Here is a 27,735-nt window from a genome sequence, read left to right on the forward strand (position 1 = left end):
TTGAGACACTTTCGGAGTTGGTCCATTGACAATGAATTACTGACCAACTTTGTAGGCTCGCAGAATTTCTGATTGAGCTAATGCAGTCAAATGGGTTTGATTTAGATATTCACAAATCAAAACTGAGCTGTACAGTATTACAACAATGTGTGTACTGTGGGCTTGAGTAGACTTTTTGACTAGAATACAACTGCCATGGAAGGAACAGCCGAGGTGATTGACTTTGATAAGATAAGATATACCTTTATTGATCCCCTTGGGGAAATTCAGGCATCGTAGTATAAAGGTGGGGGGGGGGGGGGGGGTACAGGTATGGACAGGGTAATAGAAGAAAGCCATAAGTATAGGCAATAAAATGAAATCTCTATATATAAATATGAGGAAAAACAAACAGTGTAAACAATAAAATGTTATCTGAATATAAAAATATGAGAAAATAAACGGTGTAAACAAAGGTGCAGATGAGTTGCATCAGTTGTGGATAAGTTGGATATTTACATTGTGCGTCCTGAGCTTTCACGCTGTTCATTCGACCGTGACAGGCTCAAAGACGGCCTTTAGCGGCTATGTGCCAGGCTTGGGGGTGCCAACCATGCCCAGGTTCTTCTCCCTTTTCTGCAAATGAACACGGGGGCTACCCTGGGGTGCCCTGGTCATCATGTTCCCTGTTGGTGGTCTGCACCCAGGAAGACACGCAAGAGGCAGCGCATAATTGTCTCTAAGAGACTGTAGTGAAAAGCTGGGCCACATGTGTTACCAGGTGGGAATCGAGACCCACTGTGACGACGCAGAGCTTTCATGGGGGGTGGTCAGGAGGGGGGTTATGTCCCCCATCCGGGAGGCAAAACAATTTGCAATAAAAAAAGTTCCTGAAACTTACAAACATTAAGTACAGTGTATAATTTTGCACAATAGTTTAACATTGAACACGAAAAACACACGCACGCATGAGGACCTTTGAGGACCCCAATGGAAATAAACCGTAAGGTTTTATTGTGTTTTTAATCCTCAACAGTTTTAAATGATATGTGATGGCTGTACATGTTGTGTATCAGTATTGTATGTGATTTTAGATTGTCCAATAAATTCAATTCAATCAATACACACACACACACACACAGTAGAACAGAGGACAGAGCAATCACGTATTAGACAATGATGCGTCTGTTTCTAAGCTGACCCCAAGCTTTCACTGCACTGCTTGCACTTTGTCATACAGTAGTAGCACTGCGCCCCTATACCATTGTTTAAGGAAAGCCCTGCGATGGGTTACTGTTTTGCACAAACCTGTTACTGTTACCTTTGCCTAAGGTCATAAAATTACAAAACTTGGATCGTTACCCGAGGTTTGTATATAAAGTGTGGATCACATGAACAAGACAACATTAAATTAAGCATTACATCACGCGACGGAGTGTGTTATACAAATTAGATCACGCCTATGGGTGGTTGTTAGGCCCGAGGCGCAGCCGAGGATCGTTAGACTCCCATAGGCTTGATACAATTTGTATAACACACGACTTCAAGTGATGTAATGCGTTTACACAATGACCAAATTCACCCAACCTTATTGCTATACAATAAACACACAGTAATTGAAGCATAATGGAGATTTATTCACACAACCATCCACAGAGAAAGTAGATCCAATAGTAGATCCACTAGTACAGTGTTTCTCAACTGGTAGGTCGCGACCCAAAAGTTCTCTCTGCATGCATTAGGCATAGGGAACAGCCGCACAGTTAGCCTAGCTTAGGTGTAGGTGTATCAGTGTAGCCTAGTTCCCAACAGTCACGAAATACACTCCAAATACAACTCTAAAACGTTCCTGTAAACATGTTGTGACCTGTGTATTTACCATGTGGAGAAATAAAAGATTAGACCTTTTCGTTTTCTAAGCAGATATATACTCTTTTTGAGGTGATGAAATCACTGCACTTAGGCAGCAGTGGTTCGGCAAAAAATAGTTCAGAGTTAGAAAACGAAAATGTCTAATTATTAGGGATGTCCGATATTATCGGCCTACCGATATTATCGGCCGATATCGGCATTAAAATGTGATATCGGAAAATATCGGTATCGGTTTTCAATTTTATATTGAATTTTTTTACATTTCTATAACCTTTATTTACCCAGGCAAGCAAGTAAGAACAAATTCTGATTTTATTTATTGTCAAAAGTATGCATAATGTTGTGTTAATTCCACAACAAGAGATATGTAATGTTAATTACCTGAAATTATTCCATTTTTTGGGGGGGGGGGAACCCTGCATATATCGGTATCGGTTGATATCGCTATCGGAAATTAAGAGTTGGACAATATCGGTATATCGGTATCGGTAAAAAAGCCAATATCGAGCATCCCTACTAATTATTATTTTTTATTTCTCCGCTTGTCCGCTATGTATCCGCTTGTCTAACTCCAGGGTAGATGGCAAATAAGCGAATTTCCCCTAAAGTTGTTGTGTTCCTTTAAGGCCTTAAATTGAGAGTTTTTAATAATAATAATAATAATAATAATAATAATAATACATCTATTTTATATAGCGCTTTTCCAGGTGCTCAAAGACGCTTTACATGGGCAGGAGAGACAAACTATGGCAAAACAAAAAAACAGAACAAAAATAATACATGACAGAAATAAAATAACACAGACAGAATTAGAGGTCAAAAGCAAGATTGAAAAGGTGAGTTTTGAGGGCTGATTTAAAAGATGTCAGGGTGTTTGCATCACGGATATGGCTGGGGAGGGCATTCCAGAGGGAGGGGGCAGCAGCAGCGAAGGCCCTGTCGCCCCAGGTCCGGAGCCTGGTCGTGGGAGGTGTTAGGAGGTTGGCATCTGCAGACCTAAGGCGACGGGTGGGCGTGTGACGGTGGAGGAGGTCGGACAGGTAGGGAGGGGCAAGGTTGTTGAGGGCTTTGAATGTGATGAGTAGTATTTTAAAATGTATCCTGTATTTGATTGGAAGCCAGTGGAGGTCGTGGAGGACAGGGGTGATGTGATCAGAGCGACGGGTGGAGGTGAGCATGCGGGCAGCAGAGTTTTGGACATATTGGAGTTTATTGAGGATAGTGTTTGGTGAGCCGTAGAGGATGCTGTTGCAGTAATCTAGTCGTGATGATATGAATGCATGAACCAGTGTTTCAGCAGCGGAGAGTGATAGGGAGGGGCGGAGACGAGCAATGTTCCGGAGGTGGTAGAAGGCCGATTTGGTTATGTGGTTCACATGGCGGAGGAAAGAAAGGGTGGGGTCCAGGATGATGCCAAGGTTACGGACGTGAGTGGAGGGGGTGACAATGGTACCATCAATATTTAGGGTGAAATCCTGGGTGTGGCTGGTGAGGGATTTTGGACCGATAATGATGATTTCTGATTTATTGCAGTTTAGTTTAAGAAAGTTATTTTGCATCCATGTTTTGATGTCTGTGAGGCAGGTGCTGAGGGTGGAGAGAGTGGCTGGAGTGATAGTCTTGGTGGAGAGGTAGAGCTGAGTGTCGTCTGCATAACAGTGAAAACGCAGGCCATGTTGGCGGAGAATCAGACCAAGTGGAAGGATGTAGAGGATGAAGAGCAGGGGACCAAGTACTGAGCCTTGGGGGACACCATGAGTGATGGGGGCAGTGGGGGATTTGCAGTTGTTGATAGAGATGAATTGGTGCCTGTGTGAGAGGTATGATTGGAGCAAGGTGAGGGGGATTCCGGAGATGCCAACGGAGGACTGGAGACGAGTGATGAGGATGGGGTGACTGATGGTGTCAAAAGCAGCGCTGAGGTCTAGGAGAATGAGGATGGAGAGGGAACCAGAGTCGGCAGAGAGGAGTATGTCGTTGGTGACCTTTAGAAGAGCAGTTTCGGTGCTGTGTTTGGTGCGGAATCCGGATTGAAATGTATCATAAAGGTTATTGTTGTCGAGGTAGGATTTTAATTGGGAGGCAATGGCTCGCTCAATTATTTTTGAGAGGAAGGGGAGGTTGGAAATGGGGCGGAAATTATCAAGGGTTTCAGGGTTGAGACCGGGTTTTTTTAGTAGGGGGGTGACGGAAGCAATTTTGAGGGCGGGGGGAAATAGGCCAGTGGTCAGAGAGGTGTTTACGATGGAGGTGATTAGGGGAGAAAGGGCAGGGAGACAAGCCTTGACTAGGATGGAGGGGATAGGGTCCAGGATGCAGGTAGAAGTTTTCATTGTAGAGAGAATGGAGGATAGGTCCGATGCAGTGATTTCAGTGAAGGATGTAAAAGGTGGGTTGGGCGGTGGAGGGGGGGTTGAATCCGGAGGGGAGATAGTGTTGGCGGAGGCAATTGTTAGTTGGGTGTGGATTTTGTCAATTTTTGTTTGGAGATGTGACAGATAGGAGACACATTTACTGACAGTGAAGGAACAGGAGATTGTGTCAGAGGGTTTAAGAAGTGTGTTGATGGTGGAAAACAGAGTCCTGAGGTTGTTGCTGCCAGACTGTATGATAGCGGAGTAGTGGGAGGAGCGTGCAGAGTTGAGGGCGTCTTTGTAGAGCTGTTGATGTTGTCTGTAGGCCTCTTTATGGACAGTGAGACCGGTTTTATTGGATAGCCGTTCGAGCTGGATAAAGTGGGAACGTGATACCAGAACATGGGACTTGGAGACCCAAGTGACCAAATCAAAGTGACTGTCATAATGTAGAGCTATTATTTTAACATGTGGACCACTTATTTTAACAAACAAAAAATACCACTTACAGCACCTTTAAAATCCTTGTCTCGTCAGTTGGTGTCTTTTGGCCTTAGTAACCAGATGGTCGTCACCTTCAAAGAAGATAACCTGATTACATTCAAGCACCTCTTCCTGAAAGATTACGTTGATGGAAGTATGGCCACATATGCTGTCTACCGACAGACAGAGGTCTATGAGCACATCGACTACATCATTGATCAGGTAAGGTGACATTGTTGTGTTGCTTTGTTTGTTGCGTCTGAGGGCGGTAAGGAAGCAGGACAATAATATCTGTAATTTGGGGGTTTTCTATCCAACATACTAAGGGTGGGAATCACCAGAGGCCTCACGATACGATACTATCACGATACTTGAGTCACGATACGATAGTATTGCGATACTAAATATATTGCGATATGCTGAGTATTGCGATATTAATATTGCGATATATTGCCATTTATTACCTTTTTTCAACTGCAAAGTAAAACTTTGTCAACATGTTTTATCTAATAAAATAAAGTTCAGTCTGTTCATCTCACTTCAATAATTTTTATTGCAGAACATGGTATTTTCTCAAGCAGACATATGTAAACACTGTAATCTGTGTTGCATGTACCTGACAAACTGAACTGTTTGTATTACAGTCATATTCCAACTTAACTGAATGCACATGTGTATGGACTACTGTACTATTACAGGTATTGAAATGAACAATGCAACTAACTTATAAATTTTTTTTTATTTTCTTTATAAAAAATTTAATATCGATACTTATCGATACAGTATCGCCACGCAAAGTATCGCGATACTACTACGTATCGATTTCCCCCCCACCCCTACAACATACTGTGAGTGCACACCAGCCTACAGTCCAAGTGAGTGACAAGTCACTATTTTGAGTGCTTGAGTGCAGGAAACATGAATCCTAGAGTGATCAGATTTTGTACAGAGCCTTGTACGTACAAACCTTCCACAAATGGGCCCAATCTGATACAAATGTCTACCAGTAACATTGAACTAGACTAAATCTTACCGTAATACAGTAACTCGTCAGTCATTTATCCGTCATCATTGAACTTGGTATGTATTGAGGTGAAATCAAACCTTTTGGTTCTGATAACGAATCAAATTAAATCTGTGTTGAAACCAAATGATTTCAATACTGCCCACAAGTCCCACTCCAGCCGGTCAAACTCTTCCATTTTTGACCTTGGAACTTCATCTACAGTATAATATGGAAGAGACATAATATCCACTGCAAATCTGTACTGAGACAAGGCCACTGCCCGTCACCCTTGATTTTAGGAAACATCGCCCCACTTCTTTTAATCTGCTATGACAATGTTCCACATTTGCTACATGGTACGCTCAGACACTAATAATAATAATAAATTAATAATAATAAATTGTATTTGTATGGCACCTTTCATACAATACTTGCTGTCCAAGGTGCTTCACAGCAGTAATGTAGAAATAAAATACACATAGGCATAGAATGAGCAAAAAATTGGCATAATTATAGATGGGTATAACATGAGCAGATCATTTATATTAGAACCTCTTAACGTTCTGATGGCCCGCCTGCAATGAAAATTATTGACAGTTTTTGTAGCCAATGAAATTCTGGAAATTACGATATTTTACGTGAGGGATATTTCCGAGGATATATATGTTTTTTTCTCTGGCGAAAGAAGAAGATTCGTTCGACATCTCCTGCATGTCCAAATGCATTGGTGCCAATGGCCATTTTGGATAAACATACCAACATGTGTAAAACATTCACACCTTTTCTTTGGTATTGTTAGTGTCTGTTTATGCCAGCAAAATAATAGAGTTTCAAACCTCTGTATTAAAGTAGCACTCAGAGTGATTTTTCTTTTCAAAAGAGACCAGACCCATGCATGTGCTATAAATGGTTCAAGAATAGCTTTCAAATGACTTTGGGTATGCAATCGACAGGCATTTTATGCAAAAATTGCAGGACTGTTAAGAGGTTAAAACCTCCTGAATTGTTTGTGTATCTGTCATTAAAATATATAAGAAAGATTGTAATAGATTTCTGAAAAGTGCACTTTCACATATTTTTTTTTATTTTTTTTTATTGATCTTTCCCCCCTCCATTTTCCTCCGATTTTCTCCCATCCCAATGTTAGTCGTTATGCCAATTCCCAATCCCCTTCCTGGTCGCTGCGCACTTACCCCCCACAGTCGTTCTGGGAGAGTGGAGGCTACCACGTGCTTCCTCCGACACACGTCCAGCCAATCAACCGCTTCTTTTCACCTGGCAGCGCGGATTCTCACTGAGAGGGCATAGCGTGTGGAAGGATCACACTATCCCACTCAGGTCCTATTTGCGCTTAGCAGGCGCCCCGACCGAACTGTAGGAGTCGCTGTTTACAACGACCCGGACCCACCCCGCCAGCTTCTCCCACCCTCTAATACTGCCAATTGTATTAGTGTGAACGGCCAGCCAAGCTGGTGACAACCCCGGAGCTGTGAGCTGGATTCGAACAGGCGAATCCAGCCGCTCCAGGGTTTGGCACTTTCACATTTATACACATATTGATCATAATAGATTTCTGACATTAAAATCTATTAGCAGGTTTCCGACTAAATAAAATCAATGCATAAAGTGCAGACATAGAACAAGTATAAAATAGACAGAATAAGAGCAGTGCATGAAGTATAGACAGAATAAAGGTGATAAATGCATTCAGTTAACTATAATGTCAAATGGCCCAAGCAGATATCACACTAGCTTGTTTGGGATAGCTCATTTAGTCGAACCAGTGGTTCTCAAACCCCGTATTTAAGGTCAGCGTGGTCATTTGTGGGACTTTCGTAAATCATTGATTTAATTTTATCACTATTCCTATACCGTATGTATTGTGCTCCAGGGTCTTATAAAGTACTGTAATTTCATGGGACTTTGTCCTGGTGTGTGGATTATGATTCTATAAAAAAAGATGTGGTGTCTATGTCATGAGACTCATCTGAACAACCTAAACGATCATTTACTGTGGTTATAATATTGCATGCCTTCTAGTTATCTAAACTGGTTGTAAGAGCCCCTCTGTGCTAACCCCTTATTTGGTTCCATAAGTATTTTATACATAGCCTCTGGCGATAATTAAGATTAGCCACAATTTTCATTCATGTCATTTTCACCACAGGGTGTAGACGGGTTTCTCGACCACATTAGACTCGGTGTGCACACGCCTCAATGGGGGAAAAAGGAACGTAATCCTGGTCAGAACAATGGGGCAGACTACAATATATTTGCATTTGTTAGCGATGCTAGTGATCTAAAGTTAAACAATCAATCCATGCCAAATCTAGCTATTTAAAAGATGATAGAGCTCCATTATACTTTTAGTTAGGGGAGTGCCATGGTTTCTCCATAGAGCTCCACTATACTTTTATTCAGGGGAGCGCCATGGTTTCTCCATAGAGCTCCATTATACTTTTAGTCAGGGGAGTGCCATGGTTTCTCCATAGAGCTCCACTATACTTTTATTCAGGGGAGCGCCATGGTTTCTCCATAGAGCTCCATTATACTTTTAGTCAGGGGAGTGCCATGATTTCTTCATAGAGCTCCATTATACTTTTAGTCAGGGGAGTGCCATGGTTTCACCATAGAGCCCTGTTGTACTTTTTTAGTGCTGCAGGTCGGGGCAACTCAGTCATGTGATCCAGCGAGTACTGCTCGAACACAGTGTATTTACAAACAGGAAACTGATCTATGGCCATAGAGAGAATGGGTGTGTTCTTAACCCGTGGCCTGGTCAAGTGACCAGCAGGAGCAATGAAAATGGAGTGAAATGGCTGCCTACTCGAAAACAAAGCCTGTATTTTAACATGTAATAATAATACATTTGATTTATATAGCGCGTTTCAATAACCCAAAGATGTTGTACAAAATATTTAAGAGAAAAGTAAGACTGTTAACATTTTGCTCCCGTTCCTTCCACCTGATTACAACAGATCCAAAGTTGCACAAACATTATATAAAGACAAACATTATATAAAGGCAAAAATAAATTTTCTTCATTGTTTATATTTTGATCCATGCTACCCAAGGCTTACATACAGGTTGTCCAAGGTTCTAGATTAGATTAGATTAGATTAAAATGTATTGTCTTTATACAGCACAAGTACTGTACAGTACAATGAAAATATGTTTGGCATCCATATTTGCACAGTAAAGTGCAATAGTAATATACAATGTACAGGTGATTAAACTGGGTAGGAAATATATAAATTAGTACTACTGAATGTACTAATCAGATGTATGTACAGAGTTGTAGTATTAATATGTTAAGTGATATGGGTATAAAGACAATATGGTAGTCATACTGGCCAGCAGCGTAACTAGTAAGAGTATGTATATATATCCTGTTTAGGCAAGTGTTTACTTTGATATTCACCAAGGCACCAACGAATGACCTTGTGGTTAACAGAGTTTGACCGTTGCCGTTAAAGTGGTGATGATCCGCAAAGTCCTTGTTGTGACATAAAATCACTTCATCTACACCTGATGACTTTCCCTGGAATGTCTCAGCAAACAACAAATGTGAACGCATTCATTGAACTGGCTATAGGTGGAATCGCTATCGTGTTCTATCAATTGGCAATACTAGCAATTGCCTAGTATTGAGACTAGCAAAACCAACGTTTTATTTATATGAAAATGTTCATAAATCTTTATATATTTAACTTAGGGCTGGGTAATAAACGAAAAACGTACAGATACCGATATTATGAATCTCTTAACGGCCGAATTGCCCATATGCATGAGGTAAATGCATTCGTCCAGTGCATAGCTTAGTTTTGTGCCTCTTTTTTAGTTCAGGTGAATCTACAGTAACCAATCATATGTTCAAAAACAAACATGCTTTACAGAGGGCCAACACAATTGAAAGTAGTATTTGTGTGCTGGTGTTTTTGTGTTGTGTAATTTTTTGTTTACTGTGGTAAATGCGACAATATACCATGCTATGGATTTCAGGTCATAATCACATATAGCCCTAATTTTCATTTTATAGTTTGGAATTCTGCGCAATATCACTGTGGGCAACCATGCCTATGAGAAAGACGACCAGGGTGTCTACACCCCCATGTCCGTGTGCCAAGAGTACTACAGCAATGGAACCATCTCTCCCGCAAACGAGACCTTTGACATCAATGCAAAAGTGGACTCCGGTAGGCTGATCATGTCACAGTTCCCCCGTCTGGAGCGGCCATTTTGTGTCTCTCTTTGTAAGCGTTCAATTGAAAGGCCCCTGTGAAACGTCGTCAGTTTTGGGTAGGGAACGCCTAAAGGGAACGCCCTACCCAAAATTGTAAAGGAATGTGAATCACTACCCACTTTCAAAACCACTCTCAAAGAGCACCTACGGGAGACTGCAATTCGAAACTGGCCCCTGTAAATGTACAGTAAATGTCCTAAGCCAATAATACACAAGACCCTCTTCTTGGGACCAAGTAAGGTTTTGTCAATATTCCAATGTACAGTTTTGCTTGTACAGTTGTACAGTTTCCCCCACCCTGTCTACCCAACCCCCCCCCACCCCACCCACCCACCCAACCCAACCACCTCCAATGTACAGTCCCCCCCCACCCCACCTACCCAACCTCCTCCAATGTACAGTTTCTACGTCAAATGTATATACTCTCTTTTTAGACTATTTTTGTATCACAAACTACTGTATTTGTAAATCTGGTATGTCATAAATGTATAGATGTAGCAGTACTGTCTATCGGTATGTCGTGTATGTCATATATGTTATGATGAATTGAAAATGGGGGACCCTGATGTAAACAAGACGAAAGTCTTTCTCTGGTCTGCATCCCCTTAACAATTGTGTGTATTGAGCAGTACTGTATTGTACCCATTCTGCAATCTGTTAATAAAGTTTTCAATCAATCAAAGTCAACAGCACGTTTTCACTGCTGTGGTTTGGTATGTTTCCGTGCAAAAGGGAGAGACAAGATTTGAACGTTAACCCCAAATTGAGAGCAAAATGGAGAGATATTGATGTGGCCTTTGCTCCATTGCTGATGACCAATGGGAATAAAGTTGCTGGGGGTCGGTCCTACATAGAAATTCCATCCAATAAATTATGACCAAGTTCTACATGGCCTGAGGACATCAACCTTGCACCTGCCCCCTGGACCGCCCTGAAACACACCAACCAAAGCAGGTTTTACTCTTATTATCCAATTACACTAAAGCAGTTTTCAAGAAGCAGTGCTACAGAAAGACTGCTCTGAAATTCTCAAATTCCAAGGTAAGAAATAATGTTACACTTTCCCATCTGTTATTGTTTAATGCTTAACACAATGGCGCCCCGACCACGGATATATACGTGTTTCAAATCCATGCTTAATGGACCGAAGGACGGATATATCCGTGGCAAGTTGTTTTGGCTTTTATTCCATTTTAATAACCTATTCAAGGTCGCCGAGCTGCACTGCAGATGTACCCTACTCTTTGAATTCGAGAAAGTGCATTACTGGCCAGATCCTCTTAGGGGCGCTATCGTGATAATGCAGTGTTCCCTGTGGCCGAAGTTGTCTTTTTTTTATCTCTAATGTAGTTTTCTACTCACCTGAAGCGATAGCTATTGTCTGTTGCACGGAATACGTTTTGGATCGCGGATTTCACTATGCAATAAGGGGATTTATCATCAGCCAATGGACATATCGATCTACCAGATGGCAATCGATAACGGGGAAATTCTCGGGGGGATCCAACCGGCTCATGGTAAGATCTTTTTCACGTAAATTACATGCTGATCGGGCCTTGTTATGATACTCAACCAGGCGATTAGTGTATGTTGCTACTTAGACGAACACGGTTATTGGTAATCAATAATAAGAAACGACGCCCCCCCCCCCTTCATGCATACATGCTTGAGGATTGTGCCGATCATATGCAGTTTGAGTTTTAACTGTAGCTTATGTATAACGGAAATGGATATAACGTTAGTAGCTATTAGCCCTTTATCTAGCCTTCCAGGACATAATACTAGACCAAATGCCGTATAACGCTTATATTCACGGTGCTATAAAATGAGAACGTATTGATGATTTTTTTTTTCTTTAAGCCATTTTGAAGGGACGGTTTATGGGCTCAATTGACAATGAGAATGGACAGATAGCAATACTATAAAGTATAGATTTAGCTCTACAAACAGCCCCAAGTCTGTTTACATATGCTGGTCGTCTCTAGTGATATTAGACTCATCCCAGTGGCCGCCAATGTGTTAATTTCTCCGCAATATAACAAACTGATTCCATTTTAAATGGTCTGAGTTGACCAGAGCGTGCCGGTCCCTAAGATGGCCAGTTCAAATACAAAAATTTAAACGCCCGGGACCAGGCGCTGATATCGGTCCCTAAGGACCAGGCGTTGATATCGAAGGACAGGGAACAGACCTTTACATTATGCCCATTCAATGGGCTGTAACTGTTCTGGTTCGAAAAAAAGAACGGTCTCTGCTTGGCCGAGGCTCGTAGCCGCGGCCCCGATAACAGCGCTAGGCTCTGTAAGATCCTGATCAAACTGGCCAGTATCACGTCTTCGTCTGTTTGGCTCTCCATCCAATTCCTCTGCGTTGTGTAATTTTAATGGTCCTGACGTCTCAGATACTGGTAGATAAGATCCTTATCTCCCCCGTTAGTGCAATCCATAAACCATCCTAATTCTCCACCTCCGTAAGAATTCGACACTTCGACACCGTGAGATACCTTATGAGGAAAAGCGTTGTTTTATTGCTATAAACAGAACCTCATAATCAGATGTTATCAGATGTTATCAAATTGTATCGTCCTTGAAGAGTCTATTCTAATGATCTTTCGGTGTGTTCGTCTATCGTCCTTTTGTTATTCAGTCCAATAGTGGTCAGGCCTGTTCGTTAGCCGAGACCATCCTCGTGGTAGCCGAAGCTAATGCTAATGTGGCATTCTTCCTCCCCCCCCCCCTCTCAATGAGAGGAGAGAGTGTCTTCGTGTGATCTCAGTCCTACTCGCTCTTGGTCAGATTCTAGTCTGAGTCAGATTCTAGTCTGCCCTCCACCCGGAAACACCGTTCGACTTATAGATGTTCGTCGTCGCAACGACGGCCCCGCCTTCTGGTTGTCATGCGACGTGTTGTCATGACAACTGCTAACCTTTCACACCATTAAACTTTCATTAAGATGAACCTCTCTCCCTCCTGCTCTGGGCCTACAGTACCCTCTAATCTCAGATGTTCTTACAAGGAATGTCAACAAACACCCTCGCTGGCAGTGTGCCTCACAACAATCACCCTGCTACTGAACCACCGTCTCCTGCTTCCACCGTCCGCATGCACTTCGACCTCTCTGACCCGGCACCGTTTTAGCTGTGGTCACTCCCCCCAATCTATACATCACATACATTGAAAAAGCACCCCAAATCTCTCATTCCCCCCTTTGATTCTTAATCAACCTTCAGAATCATAAGACTACTTGGTTTTTCAATTAATTATACACAAAAATAGACTCATAACAATGAGGGCCCCGCCGTCTGCTATTTTTCCTTTTGTTTTCCATTACCCGCATCACCCCTAAACCAGAAAGGATAAACAACGGTCAGGGAGGAGAGAGAGAGAGACAGAGAAAAACACAGATTGCAACTTTTCAGACGACACACCTAAAACCCTTCGGCCCCCCTATTAGGTACCCCACGTCCAAATCAGAGCGCTCCCTTCCCTCTCTTACAGTACACCTCCCATCTTGGGCCGGTCCCGTCTTCTAGGGCAAGGGCCCCTTTCAGTGACGGCTCCTTTCCTGAGCTGGTCCCCCCCTCCAGGGCGCGGTCCCCTAGGCAAAAATGTCTCCCCTGGTCTGCTACTGCTCAGTGTCTCTGGCTGTCCTCTCCACATCTGCTCCTCCACCGCCGCCGTCTCCTCCCTCTCGTCGTGGATCATCTGTGTACCAGGCTGCGGTGCCTGGCCCCTGCTGCTTCCTCCTCCTCCAGTCTGTCTCCTGGTCATCTCCATCGCTGTCGGTGTCATTCCCCCCTTGAAAGCAGAAACACAACACCGGCAGTCGTCTGTACATTCGACTTCCCTTGTTTTGCTATTAGTCTACCACCTTCTCCACACCTATTATCCATCTTACAGGGCGGTTCCCTGTTTGTTGTCTTCCGGCGTGACACTTGCAGTTTCCGATACCCACTCCGCGCAACTCTTCATCCCAGTTTGACCCCCAGCGCGCGCCAGTTCTTCTGGTGACGTGTCTTCTGAAGACCCTGCCTATCTATTAGGTGTGAGAAGGCCCCACTGGAATTCAAACTCCCTCTTTAATTCCATAATTAACCCATTCAAATAACTGCACCATCTTTCTGTGCAATTCTCATTTAATCCATTGTATAATTAAACTCTATATCTAATATTATTATTATAATAGATCCACTCTCTGTGCTCATTAGATTCACTATTGAATCACTCCCCCACTCCGCCACTAGATGGTAGTACAGACTTGTATCTAAATATTCCCCTATGGGTAATGAAAACTCCCCAGCACTACCCCCCCTCCGCCACTAGGTGGCGACCTACTCCTCCTCGATGGTGTTTTAGTTGACGCGTCACTTCCTGGTTCTTTATCTGTTGTTATCTCCTCGTGGCTCCTTTTTGCGGCCATCTTGTCTCGCTCCTAATGGCTACTCAAACAAACGGCCGCTGCCCTCCTTTTTCAAGGCCTAACACCAAAACACCTGTTTCTTAGAGTCTCGTCGGCCAAACGGGTCATAATGATGTCTGCAGGTCACATGACAATAGATGATCTACTAACATGCAAGTACTGAACAGGTCAAAAATAGACTGAATGCCAAATGACGGTAGGTCTGAAAAACGTAGGTAGATTCTCCCGACTCACAGTCCCGCGTTCCCGCCTCTTGCGAGGAAAACAACCCTTATATTACAGACCAGATAAAGTGGAATTAACCCCTTAGAACACTGCCTTCCTTCACCGGCCCGTTTGTTTTTCATTCCCTGTAGATAAAACCCATCTTGGTTTTTCAAAACACCATGGCTCTCTGCTCATATTATCACAGCTGGCTTCTCTGTCGCTACTTATTTACGGATGCACTATCTTCATTCGTTTTTATTTGGCTTAAAAGATCAAAACAACCATGTGTGCACAGTGAACTCACATCTTTCTCCGGAGCGCTGTTTCTCCTACAGCGCTGGTCCGCCTCATGACCGCTCGACTCGACGCTCTCTCCCAGGGCTGGCCGGCCTTGCTTCGATCATGATTCTCCCACACATTGATGACTGTTGTCCACTGTCGCCCCATTATTGAAAAAGGTCTTTTTCCGTTGTTCTTATCTCTCGGCAACCAACTGTCCCCGTTGTTTTAATCTCTTGCAAATCCGGCTGTCATCGGCACCAACTGTAAGATCCTGATCAAACTGGCCAGTATCACGTCTTTGTCTGTTTGGCTCTCCATCCAATTCCTCTGCGTTGTGTCATTTTAATGGTCCTGACGTCTCAGATACTGGTAGATAAGATCCTTATCTCCCCCGTTAGTGCAATCCATAAACCATACTAATTCTCCACCTCCGTAAGAATTCGACACTTCGACACCGTGAGATACCTTATGAGGAAAAGCGTTGTTTTATTGCTATAAACAGAACCTCATAATCAGATGTTATCAGATGTTATCAAATTGTATCGTCCTTGAAGAGTCTATTCTAATGATCTTTCGGTGTGTTCGTCTATCGTCCTTTTGTTATTCAGTCCAATAGTGGTCAGGCCTGTTCGTTAGCCGAGACCATCCTCGTGGTAGCCGAAGCTAATGCTAATGTGGCATTCCTCCTCCCCCCCCCCCCCCTCTCAATGAGAGGAGAGAGTGTCTTCGTGTGATCTCAGTCCTACTCGCTCTTGGTCAGATTCTAGTCTGAGTCAGATTCTAGTCTGCCCTCCACCCGGAAACACCGTTCGACTTATAGATGTTCGTCGTCGCAACGACGGCCCCGCCTTCTGGTTGTCATGCGACGTGTTGTCATGACAACTGCTAACCTTTCACACCATTAAACTTTCATTAAGATGAACCTCTCTCCCTCCTGCTCTGGGCCTACAGTACCCTCTAATCTCAGATGTTCTTACAAGGAATGTCAACAAACACCCTCGCTGGCAGTGTGCCTCACAACAATCACCCTGCTACTGAACCACCGTCTCCTGCTTCCACCGTCAGCATGCACTTCGACCTCTCTGACCCGGCACCGTTTTAGCTGTGGTCACTCCCCCCAATCTATACATCACATACATTGAAAAAGCACCCCAAATATCTCATTACTGTAAGATCCTGATCAAACTGGCCAGTATCACGTCTTCGTCTGTTTGGCTCTCCATCCAATTCCTCTGCGTTGTGTCATTTTAATGGTCCTGACGTCTCCGATACTGGCAGATAAGATCCTTATCTCCCCCGTTAGTGCAATCCATAAACCATACTAATTCTCCACCTCCGTAAGAATTCAACACTTCGACACCGTGAGATACCTTATGAGGAAAAGCGTTGTTTTATTGCTATAAACAGAACCTCATAATCGGATGTTGTCAGATGTTATCAAATTGTATCGTCCTTGAAGAGTCTATTCTAATGATCTTTCGGTGTGTTCGTCTATCGTCCTTTTGTTATTCAGTCCAATAGTGGTCAGGCCTGTTCGTTAGCCGAGACCATCCTCGTGGTAGCCGAAGCTAATGCTAATGTGGCATTCTTCCTCCCCCCCCCCCCCCCCCCCCTCTCAATGAGAGGAGAGAGTGTCTTCGTGTGATCTCAGTCCTACTCGCTCTTGGTCAGATTCTAGTCTGAGTCAGATTCTAGTCTGCCCTCCACCCGGAAACACCGTTCGACTTATAGATGTTCGTCGTCGCAACGACGGCCCCGCCTTCTGGTTGTCATGCGACGTGTTGTCATGACAACTGCTAACCTTTCACACCATTAAACTTTCATTAAGATGAACCTCTCTCCCTCCTGCTCTGGGCCTACAGTACCCTCTAATCTCAGATGTTCTTACAAGGAATGTCAACAAACACCCTCGCTGGCAGTGTGCCTCACAACAATCACCCTGCTACTGAACCACCGTCTCCTGCTTCCACCGTCCGCATGCACTTCGACCTCTCTGACCCGGCACCGTTTTAGCTGTGGTCACTCCCCCCAATCTATACATCACATACATTGAAAAAGCACCCCAAATCTCTCAGCTCGTAAAACCTGAGAACGGTGTTGGGTGCATTTCGATAAGAAACAACCCCAACCCATCGTCTCTCCCCCCTATTCGGGTAAACAGGGGGGAGACCGGTCCTCGCAAGGATCCTCGACATGGGATTTATACACAGAGCCTGGGAAGAAACCACCCGTCATTACTTTCCGCTCTCACGAGAGGGGGAAGATGCCAGTTTATCCCGCAGAGACCTCATTTGACAACGTGAGTTGGGATCTGAACCACGCAGGCCCCAATTCATGTGCATAACCCCCCCCTCCCCCCCCCCCCGCGACGAGCAGGATATGTTAATGCCTGCACTGACGCTGAGGGCTGAGGACGCCAGCCCAACCTGGCAGAGCGGAATCCCACATACGTACGTCATCACGCTGGTGCGCACAGGGGATCCCCTAGTGATGAGAGCGCCTGTCCCACACCTGTCAGAATTTCACCAATTTGATATAACACACCCAAGAGGGGTTTATATCCCCCCCCCCCCCAACAACCTCACGTAAAGTGAAAAAACATACAAGGTGAAAAAGGAGTAGTGTCTCTAGCCGCGTGTTGATTTATAAGCGAAAACATACGCAAGCATATGGTCGCTTCATTGCTTGAAAAGCCAAAACACGATAGCTAGCCACCAACCATGGGCTCTGGGTCTGCGTTTGTTTAAAAACGTGTCCACATGAGTCCCCACGGCTCCATTTCATAAAGCAAGAATTGCCGCCTTTTACTTGATCAGAAAAAGGTAGTGGAGCCCTCATCGTCACTTTGTTGGAGACATACACAAAACACATTAGTGAAATGACTGCACGTTGTTTCAACAAAAACTGCCACTCTTAAAAGAGGGTCTTTTTTATTTGAGCAAAATGTAGTTTTGGGGGAAAATGGGGGGTTAGGGTGAAAAGAAAAAAGGAGAAGATGGGATGGAGGGAAGGGGAACCACAGACTGTTTAGGCTCTGTCCCACGCCCATCACCTCCTACCGCGGGACACGTCCCATCATATGGGGGTCCCCAGGGCTTTAAAAAACTCTCTGAGGAGGAAGCTCTGAAATTCACTGAGGAGGCTCTGAACTCCCTGAGGAGGAGGCTCTGAAACTCTCTGAGGAGGCTTCCCATGCTTATAATGTCATAATCCCGTGGGGTCATAATCTCGTGGGGTCGGGCTTTCGAATCCTGACCCCGCTAGCGAGCTGACTCTGCCACGAACCCTGACTCTGCCAGCGAGCTTTGCATCTCGTGGGGTCGGGGTTCAGAGGAGGACTTCGACATAATTGACAAATGTCATAACCTCATGGGGTCATAATCTCGTGGGGTCAGTGTTTCGAACCCTGACTCTGCCAGCAAGTTGACTCTGCCACGAACCCTGACTCTGCCAGAAAGCTTTGTATCTCGTGGGGTCGGGGTTCAGAGGATGATTTTGACATAATTGACACAAGCAGTGTTGTGATGTTTACAAAAAGAAAAACACATGCACTGCATATGCTTTTATCGTTTTGAAAACCCCACACGAACCACACGGCTCCACTTCACAAGATAGACAATCGCCTACTTGTCATGAACTCATATAACTAGGATAACCCTAGTTATATTCCATTCCGGGTACGCGTTTAAACATATTTGAGTGACATCACTGCACGTTTGTTTCAACCAAAAAATGCCCCTCTCTTCAAGAGTGGTTCCTTTACTGAACAAAAACATATGCAAACAGAGGTTTGAGGGGGGAATCACCGTCGTTTTAGCTCGGTCCGCAACCCCTGCCTGTAGCTACACTTCCGAATGAAAGACGAGTGAAGGATGAGTACGGCCATGCTCCACGGTTATATACGCGACCGGAAATGGGCGTGGCCGGATAGATGAAAGGTGCATGTGGCAAAATACTTGCAGGATATACAGTAGGTATTAACAAGTTGATCCAGTAGCGAGCAGAACGCAAAGTCAGAAACGAAATATAACTAGAGATTGCTAGGGATCTGTCATTTTATGCTAGCATTTCAGGAAAGGGGCGATTCTTTGTGCCAAAGTTTACCATAGTTTTGACCTAATTAATTCTGCCATAATTTGCATGCTAGTCTGGAAGTATTTATTCCATAATCTCACAACAAGGTTACTTATATTTAGCTGTTACTGAGACTGGTTAGCTAGTTTGTTTTTCCTATGAGGAACGAAACGTTGCACCTGATAATTAACCACATCCAATTCTACGTACTTAGGCTGTGATTGGCCTATTAAATCATCACAGGTATTTGTATTTCACTTTTAAAGCAAGTAAAATAAATCCCTGGGTTTGGATTATTTCCTTCCTCAGAGACTGAGGCTGATTAGTATTAGCTATATAGTAATAAGCTAACACTACCTAACTGAACAGAGCAATATTCTGGGTCAAACTACTTGAAATGGAATTATTCTCTTTTATATTTCTGGGAGATTAAGCATTAAACATACCAGACAAGAAGGTGCAACATTTTTTAAATGTATTTTAATTTACATTTCAGAGCAATCATTTTGTATATTGCTCCTTCAATACTGTTTTGATCTCATTGGATGATGGAGTTGTGCATTTGAAAACATGAAAAGGACAGGTCAGGACAACATTATGCTATTTTCCAGGAATTGTATTCGATATAAAACTTTCTGAAAATCAACGTCATCAACTATAATGGTACAATACATCCAGGGACATGAGGGAACAATAAAATGTTTTAATTGGGGCACATAATGGCACGAATAAAAGCAACTTAGCAATGTGTTCAGTGATGCTAATTAAGCAATAGCTCACAACAGGTTATTATATCGCAGCTAAGGGGCGTAGTTCAGGACAGGCCGTGGTATATGGTTATTATATCACAGCTAAGGGGTGTAGTTCGGCCCGATGCAAAGTGGAGGTCTGACAGACCCTTAGCTGTGATATAATAACCATATGCCATGGCCTGAAGTGAGCTATTGCTTTTATAAAACGGTTACCAAGTAGGCTATGGTAATATGAAAGTAAGACACTCTTCAATTTAAATGTTATTGGTACATTTCTATTAGTAAATAATAATGTTAAAAATAAAATAGACCCTCCTGGCAGCCTGCACTGCAAGGTGGTTGCTATGCAGCATACACACTAACAACTAGCTGGCATTATTTTTTTCATAGTCGGCTCAGCAAGTATGCTGACTATTTACCAAGGCGGAATGCTGTTTTAACGTACAACCTAGGACTTTATTGGGCCGTTGTTAACCAGATCAAGCAGAAGGTGTCACATCACTCCAGTTCTGGCCTCCTTGCACTGGCTTGCTATACATTTTAGAATTAATTTCAAGGTCCTGGTGCTCACTTTTAGAGCTCTCCATGGCCAGGCACCAGCATATTTAACCGACCTGCTGGAACCATGTGCCCAGCAGGACCCTGAGGACAGCTGACCAGGATCGGTTGGTCATTCTGTGCACCAGGTTGATCACCAAAGGTGACAGAGCCTTTCAATCTGGAATGCCCTTCCGCATGGCCTAAGAGCTGCAGCGTCTGTTGACATTTAAAAAAAAATCAGCTAAAAACATTACTGTTTAAACAGGCCTTTGGGTAATGTTTGAGCTTCTCCTCCAGGTATAATATATGTCTATTGGATGCATTGTATTTTTGTTCTGTTTCTTATCACTTGAATGGTTCTTGCTTTTTATTTTTATATTTTATATTTTATTTCTGCTGTATGTAAAGCACTTTGTGAGTTCTCTCTGTGAAAAGTGCTATACAAATAAACTTTACTTACCGGTACTTATATGGGCCCCATATTTTATCTTGAAACGGGCCCCCTGAACCTAGGTTTCATGTGAAAGTTTACTAAAAGCTTTTAAAACAATCTTCTAATTTCAACAGAGTGCCGTTATATTGATCCAATGTACCCTGTCACAGCGCTGGGACTACTTCCTGGCTTTGATATACCTTTCGAAAGGTGAGTGTGTTTCAGTGAACATTAACAAATAAAACAAGATAAGATATTCCTTTATTGATCCCCTTGGGGAAATCTGGGCATCATAGCAGCATGAGGGAGGGGGGAGGGGAGGTATGATATGGGCAGGGTAATGGTAGAAAGACATAAATATAGGCAACCAAATTGTATCTGAATACAAAAATGAGAAAGTGTAAACAATATAATTAACTGTCAATATAAGGATGAGGGTCTGTATTTGGCTTATTTATGCTAAAATGTCTTCAGATAAGTCACAGTGAGATTATTTGAAAATAATCAGAATATTCTTTTTGTTAAAAGTAGGCCTACTTGAAAGAGGCCTCATACAAGTTTCTATATTTATTTTTACTTCTCCATGCAGGTTATTGTGTGTGACGATCAGGTTTGTTCTCAAAGCCATCAACCTACAGACAGTGCGACACCGAGAGCTGCCAGACTGTTACGACTTCACCATCACGGTACGTCCCTTGCTGCTGGTTAACACCGGTGAACCCCGATCTTCACAAGTGTTTTTTTCTTCATCATTCATGTCTTACGGTTTTCTAAGACTGTTTTAAACTGTTAAACAGTAATTCAGAACTATTTGATTGCACTGCACTATTACATCATCTTACTCTGTCTATTATATTCTACTAACTATTTTATTGCACTGCACTATTGTACTCGGTCTACTCTATTTTTTATTTGTCTATTTTAAAATAAGGATCCTAATGTGAAAAACTGATTTTTATGTCTGCACTTTATGTGCTCATTCTGTGCATGTCTTTTTTGCTGATGTGAAGCACTTTGAGCTGCAATTCTTGTATAAAAGGTACAAATAAAGTGTATTATTACAGGGAAATAATTTTCACAGTCCTCTTCCTTGTATGTCAAGAACTGAGTTGGCCTGTTAAGATTTTTCTGTAATTTGATGTAAGGCCCGGGATTTTCCGTTCCTTGAAGCAAGTTTAAAGTTGCTGTCAGGAAAAAAGTGTGATTGATGGGGTCCTTCAATGTCCTTCGGTAGACTGATAATTCTTATGTTATTCAGTCTTTCGCGAGATTGTACCTCGGTGAGTCTAGCTTGGATCTTGGCTAGCTCGGCTAGCTTGCTAGCTTCCCTCGTGAGCGAGACGATCTCCCCCTATCCTACACTTAACCCCCTATCTGGTTGGCACCTTGCATGGTTGCCTCCACCGTCGGTGAGTGAATGTGTGAGTGAATGTGAAGCATAGGTTGTAAAGCGCTTTGGATAAAAGTGCTATATAAAATGCAGTATGATAGGTCTGGCTATGTGAGACATCAGACCAAAATAAAACGTGTAAACAAAGTGCAATACCAAGTGGGGATCTTTTGCCTAGACTAGAGGGTGCTGTTTAGAGATTGTACTCTTTCTATTGTGGTCTAACAGATGTCTCTCTTGTGGTTAACAGATGTCTCTCTCTGTGGTTAACAGATGTCTCTCTTTGTGGTTAACAGATGTATCTCTTTGTGGTTAACAGATGTCTCTCTTTGTAGTTACTCTTTGTGGTTAACAGATGTCTCTCTCTCTTTGTGGTTAACAGATGTCTCTCTTTGTGGTTAACAGATGTCTCTCTCTCTCTTTGTGGTTAACAGATGTCTCTTTTTGTGATTAACAGATGTCTCTCTCTTTGTAGTTAACAGATGTATCTCTCTTTGTGGTTAACAGATGTCTCTCTCTCTCTCTTTGTGGTTAACAGGTGTATCTCTCTCTCTTTGTTGTTAACAGATGTCTCTCTCTCTTTGTGGTTAACAGATGTCTCTCTCTCTCTGTGGTTAACATATGTCTCTTTGTGGTTAACAGATGTCTCTCTCTCTCTTTGTAGTTAACAGATGTCTCTCTCTCTTTGTAGTTAACAGATGTCTCTCTTTGCGGTTAACAGGTGTCTCTCTTTTTGTGGTTAACAGATGTCTCTCTCTCCCTCTTTGTGGTTAACAGATGTCTTTCTCTTGTGGTTTACAGATGTCTCTCTCTCTTTGTGGTTAACATATGTCTCTCTCTTTGTGGTTAACAGATTTCTCTTTCCCTTTGTGGTTAACGCACAGATCACCTTCAACAACCTCGGCCACAGTGGGAGGATAAAGGTCGACCTGGACACTGATGTTGTGATCAATAATTGTATCAACTGGAATGTGACTGGAGTATGTAAGTCAATAATGATGTGATCAATAATTGTATTGACTGGAATGGGATTGGAGTACGTAAGTCAATAATGATGTGATCAATAATTGTATTGACTGGAATGGGATTGGGGTACGTAAATCAATAATGATGTGATCAATAATTGTATTGACTGGAGTAGGTAAGTCAAGGTGTCCAGAGGTGGTATACTGGTTAAGGCAACACACCCCAGTTGAAATTATGATTTTGGCCAGATGGGAACATTTTCAAATATCATATTTTACAGCTACTGTACTGCAGTTTCATAAAATATAAACAATCATTACAAGCAACTATATATTATATTCACGTTTTTGTACCAGCTGCATCATGTACACCAAGCTACTGAAAAAACATCCCTTTATGCAAAACACCTTTACTATATAATTACATATACTTGCATTTATATATTTTTATTTTCATATATAGTCTAATTATACAGTATATATTGTCATTTAAAATTTTAGCGGGTGATAAACTCCATAATACTGTGTCTCGCACCAATGACGGTAGTTGGAGGTAGTCTGCCACGCACGGTGGAATCTGTGGTGTATTTGTTGGAGGTAGTTGGCCGTGTGCGGTGGGTTTCTGCACGGTGGAATCTGCAGTGTATTTGGAGGTAGTTGGTCGTGTGCGGTGGGTTTCTGCACGGTGGAATCTGTGGTGTATTTATTGGAGGTAGTTGGCCGTGTGCGGTGGGTTTCAGCACGGTGGAATCTGCAGTGTATTTGGAGGTAGTTCGCCGTGTGCGGTGGAATCTGCATGTGGAATCTGTGGTGTATTTGTTGGAGGTAGTTGGCCAGCCTGCTTCATCTCGTTGATCAATCGCTTTAATTTTTTTGCCCATTGATCCCAATCCTCAATTGTAATCTTGGCTTCCATTTGAACACCAGACGAGAGCTGAAATTAACATGGACATATTTGCACTTTTTATTAAATAATACAAAAGATTGTTACTTTTGTATCCAAATTAAATGTGCGAAGTTTCAGGATTTTTTTCCCTCCATTCAGCTTGGGCACCTCTGGAATCACACATACCCCTCTGGCCTGTGACTAAATCCCAGCAGAAGTGATCTGATATGCAAATGAGGGATGGGTTCAATGATCTAATTCAGTACATTTAGGAAGGAAGTAGAATTTATTTGATATTTACCACAAAAAAAAGAAACATCAAATCAAGGCTAATAATACAAATGAATCTGTGGGGTTTTTAAACAGTGTGGCTGCAGATCTAGGATTATGAAGGATGGTGGTATTCCATGACCACAAATGTTTGTTTTTGGTACATTTGAAGAGTATAACTGGAACCATATTCAATAACATTCACGTATTGATGTCCAATTTATATGAGTTAATGAAAACACTGGCTTCTCATGAATAACCTGCCATGTATGAATAACGTTGGACGTCTTTCTGCCCTCAGCTCCCAGAAGCATCTACTCCACGCTGCTGCTTGACTGTTTCATCGCCATCGTCTGCATCACATCTCTGTGCCTCTGCGCGCGCTCAGTGCTCAGTGGGATACAGCTGCAGTTTGTAAGTCACTGAACTGATACTGGGTTCATACTGTATACATATTGATATTTCAGATACCGGATCATGTAATAACCAAAACAATACTCACATTAATATTCCAGATGTTAACTAATATCCTAGCAAATTATACAAATAAAAAAAAAAATTGCACTTTGACATTGCTGGCACTTTCAATATTGTAACTGAATCAAAAAGAAAGGGACACCACAATTCTTTGTATTTTATATTTATTATAATTTTTTTTATTTACCTTTTTAACTTTTGTACGAAATATTTCAAATAAAAACAGACAAAAATGCCCACCCACCGCACCTCGGTATAGTATTCTGTTCACCCCTTGCATTATTACTAATAAGAAGATCCACATATACTGTACATACACACATCTTCATACCAACATATACATACACACATCTTCATACCCACATATACTGTACATACACACATCTTCATACCCACATATACTGTACATACATTCAGGAGGCTCTGAAACTCCCTGAGGAGGAGGCTCCGAGGCTCTCCGAGGAGGCTTCCCCCCATAATCTCGTGGGGTCAGCTGGCGCACCGGGGAGACAAACACTCCAAAAGGGAGGTTGATCCCTTAATCCAGGCCGACAGGTAACAAGAGCAGAGCTCGACCTGCGCCCGGAGAACTGTGAACTACACAGGCACACCTAAAGGGGCTGACTGTAAAAACAGTACCCCGGCGGCCCACCTGCCAAGCGGGGGGGGGGGGGGGGGGGGGGGGGGTGTTCGGCATGCCGTGCACTAGGGCTGGACGGTATGGTCTAAAATGTATATCACGGTATAATTTGAAGCATAGACTGTAACGGTATATATCACGGTATATTAACTTATCTTAAAATGTCTATATAAATGCTTCTGAAGGGGTAAAACACTGGTATGGCAGCTGTTATTCTGTTACAGCTGCTGAGCTATACTATAGCTAATGTCCATCAATATCTTCCTTTTTAATTAAATAGGTTCAAGAATCGAATCAGGATTGTTAGTAGAGAGAGAGAGAGAGAGAGAGAGAGGGAGGGAGGGATGGGGGAGACAGAGTGAGAGAGAGAGGGACGGAGGAGGCTGCTAGAGTGGAGCTAACGTTAGCTTGCTGAGGCTAATACATCGACAGGCTGCTACAGTATGAGTGGAGCCAGCTAACGTTAGCTTGCTGAGGCTAATACATCGACAGGCTGCTACAGTATGAGTGGAGCCAGCTAACGTTAGCTTGCTGAGGCTAATACATCGACAGGCTGCTACAGTATGAGTGGAGCCAGCTAACGTTAGCTTGCTGAGGCTAATACATCGACAGGCTGCTACAGTATGAGTGGAGCCAGCTAACGTTAGCTTGCTGAGGCTAATACATCGACAGGCTGCTACAGTATGACTGGAGCCAGCTAACATTAGCTTGCTGAGGCTAATACATTGACAGGCTGCTACAGTATGAGTGGAGCCAGCTAACGTTAGCTTGCTGAGGCTAATACATCGACAGGCTGCTACAGTATGAGTGGAGCCAGCTAATGTTAGCTTGCTGAGGCTAATACATCGACAGGCTGCTACAGTATGAGTGGAGCCAGCTAACGTTAGCTTTCTGAGGCTACATCGACAGTTAACATTACATAAGGTTTTAGCGGTACGTGGGCATTCTAGAATGGCTAGGATGCAAAGCATGTTAGACCATTGGACTCGTCGCAGAGTTTACATTACACATATAAACTGCACGACTCGCGAGAGAGGTTGTCACACAGCCTTCAAACGCAGCACGGAAGAGCTCGTTTGCTTCTGTGTTTATTATGAAATGACAATTGCGTGTTGACACGCCCACTGCGCGAAGCCTCTGTGCTCCTAAATAACTTTTTCCAGTTCGCACATATCTATTATCTATGACTAATTCTATCTATTTTTAGGGGCAAATACGAGTGAAATAGTTGCCCTGTGGTTACATGACGTCATTGCTATTTTAGAACTGCTCTACCGGTTACAAGGTATAGTCAAAATCCATACCGTAGAGCAAATACAGTTTATACCGTTTATACCGTCCACCCCTACCGTGCAAAATGTCATAATCTCGCGGAACCTCGCGGAATCGGGGTCAAGGACCCCGACTCCGCCAGTAAACTGACCTCGCCACGAACCCTGATCCCGCCAATTTATTAATCCTGCGGGGTCGAGGTTCAGAGAAAGAGTTCGACACAATTGGCAGACGTCATAAAACATGCGGGGGCATACTCTCTGGGAGCCGGGGTCAAACCCAGGCTCTACCAGAGAGTCGACTCTGCTACCGGCATACCGGGGAGACAACCATCCCAACAGAAAAGGGTTGCTCCCTTAACCCATTAAAAAAACCCGGAAACACAACTGCGCGTATACACAGGGCCTATACAATGCAGTTTAAGGCGTTACAGGTTTAAAAAAGGGTTAACCCAGGCCAACAGGTAACGAGGGCAAGGCCCGACCTGTGCCTGGAGGACCGGGAACTACACAGGGGTGCATAGAGGAGCTGACTGATAATAAGCAGCCCCCCCCCCCCGACGGCCCCCCCCCCATCCCCCGGTCGAGCGGGGAGGGAGGGGTGAAATGAATGGAGAAAGGACAAAACCCTAACAGTTTTGCAGAAAGGGTACAACATAGTATGGACCAACGCACACAACTGTTAAGGGGATGTAGATCCTCTTTAGAGGAAGACGTCTGTATTGTCTACATCGGGGTCCCCCATTTTCAACTCGTAGTGACATTTCTATGACACACAACATTCATGACATCAACCCCCTTGGCATCCGGCCCGCCCTGGCATTTTCCCTGCGGAAAAGCTCAGGGCCCTTAATTAAGGGTTAATCAGAACGTATCTGCGACCCGGCGGGCACCGGGTTAAACTGATCCGGTCCGGCGTGACCAGGATGAGTCCCGTGCCCTTACACGCTGCCGCACCTTTCCAAAGGAGAGGGGGTTAGGTACACGTTTCAATCAAAAAACATCACAGGGGGCGCTACCAAGGCGGTCTGCATGCGAAAGCACAGCTCCCGGTGGCCCACCTAACGGGCGTGAAACCGTCAAGAGGATGCAGATCAGAAAAGACGTTAGTCTTGACTGTATCAGGTTCCCCCATTTTCTATTTCATAGTGGCCTGCCAGCGTGTATGCTTTCCGCAACGCAGTTGTGTTTC

At 43.4% G+C, this 27,735-nt stretch overlaps 1 protein-coding gene across 1 annotated transcript in view; it reads left to right on the plus strand.

Annotated features, from left to right (window-relative positions):
• Positions 1-27,735, plus strand: part of mcoln3b (mucolipin TRP cation channel 3b) — a gene marked incomplete at its 5' end in the record, with an annotated part of 38,600 nt that overhangs the window by 1,017 nt on the left and 9,848 nt on the right. The window contains 6 exons of the mRNA XM_084311246.1: positions 4,743-4,910; positions 9,734-9,890; positions 20,779-20,854; positions 21,234-21,330; positions 22,919-23,018; positions 24,457-24,569. Of these exons, the coding sequence (XP_084167372.1) occupies positions 4,743-4,910; positions 9,734-9,890; positions 20,779-20,854; positions 21,234-21,330; positions 22,919-23,018; positions 24,457-24,569 (711 nt within the window). The remainder of the gene's footprint in view (positions 1-4,742; positions 4,911-9,733; positions 9,891-20,778; positions 20,855-21,233; positions 21,331-22,918; positions 23,019-24,456; positions 24,570-27,735) is intronic.

This window comes from Notolepis coatsorum (assembly GCF_963971535.1).
Source record: "Notolepis coatsorum genome assembly, chromosome: 3".
In the NCBI taxonomy this organism is placed as follows: domain Eukaryota; kingdom Metazoa; phylum Chordata; class Actinopteri; order Aulopiformes; family Paralepididae; genus Notolepis; species Notolepis coatsorum.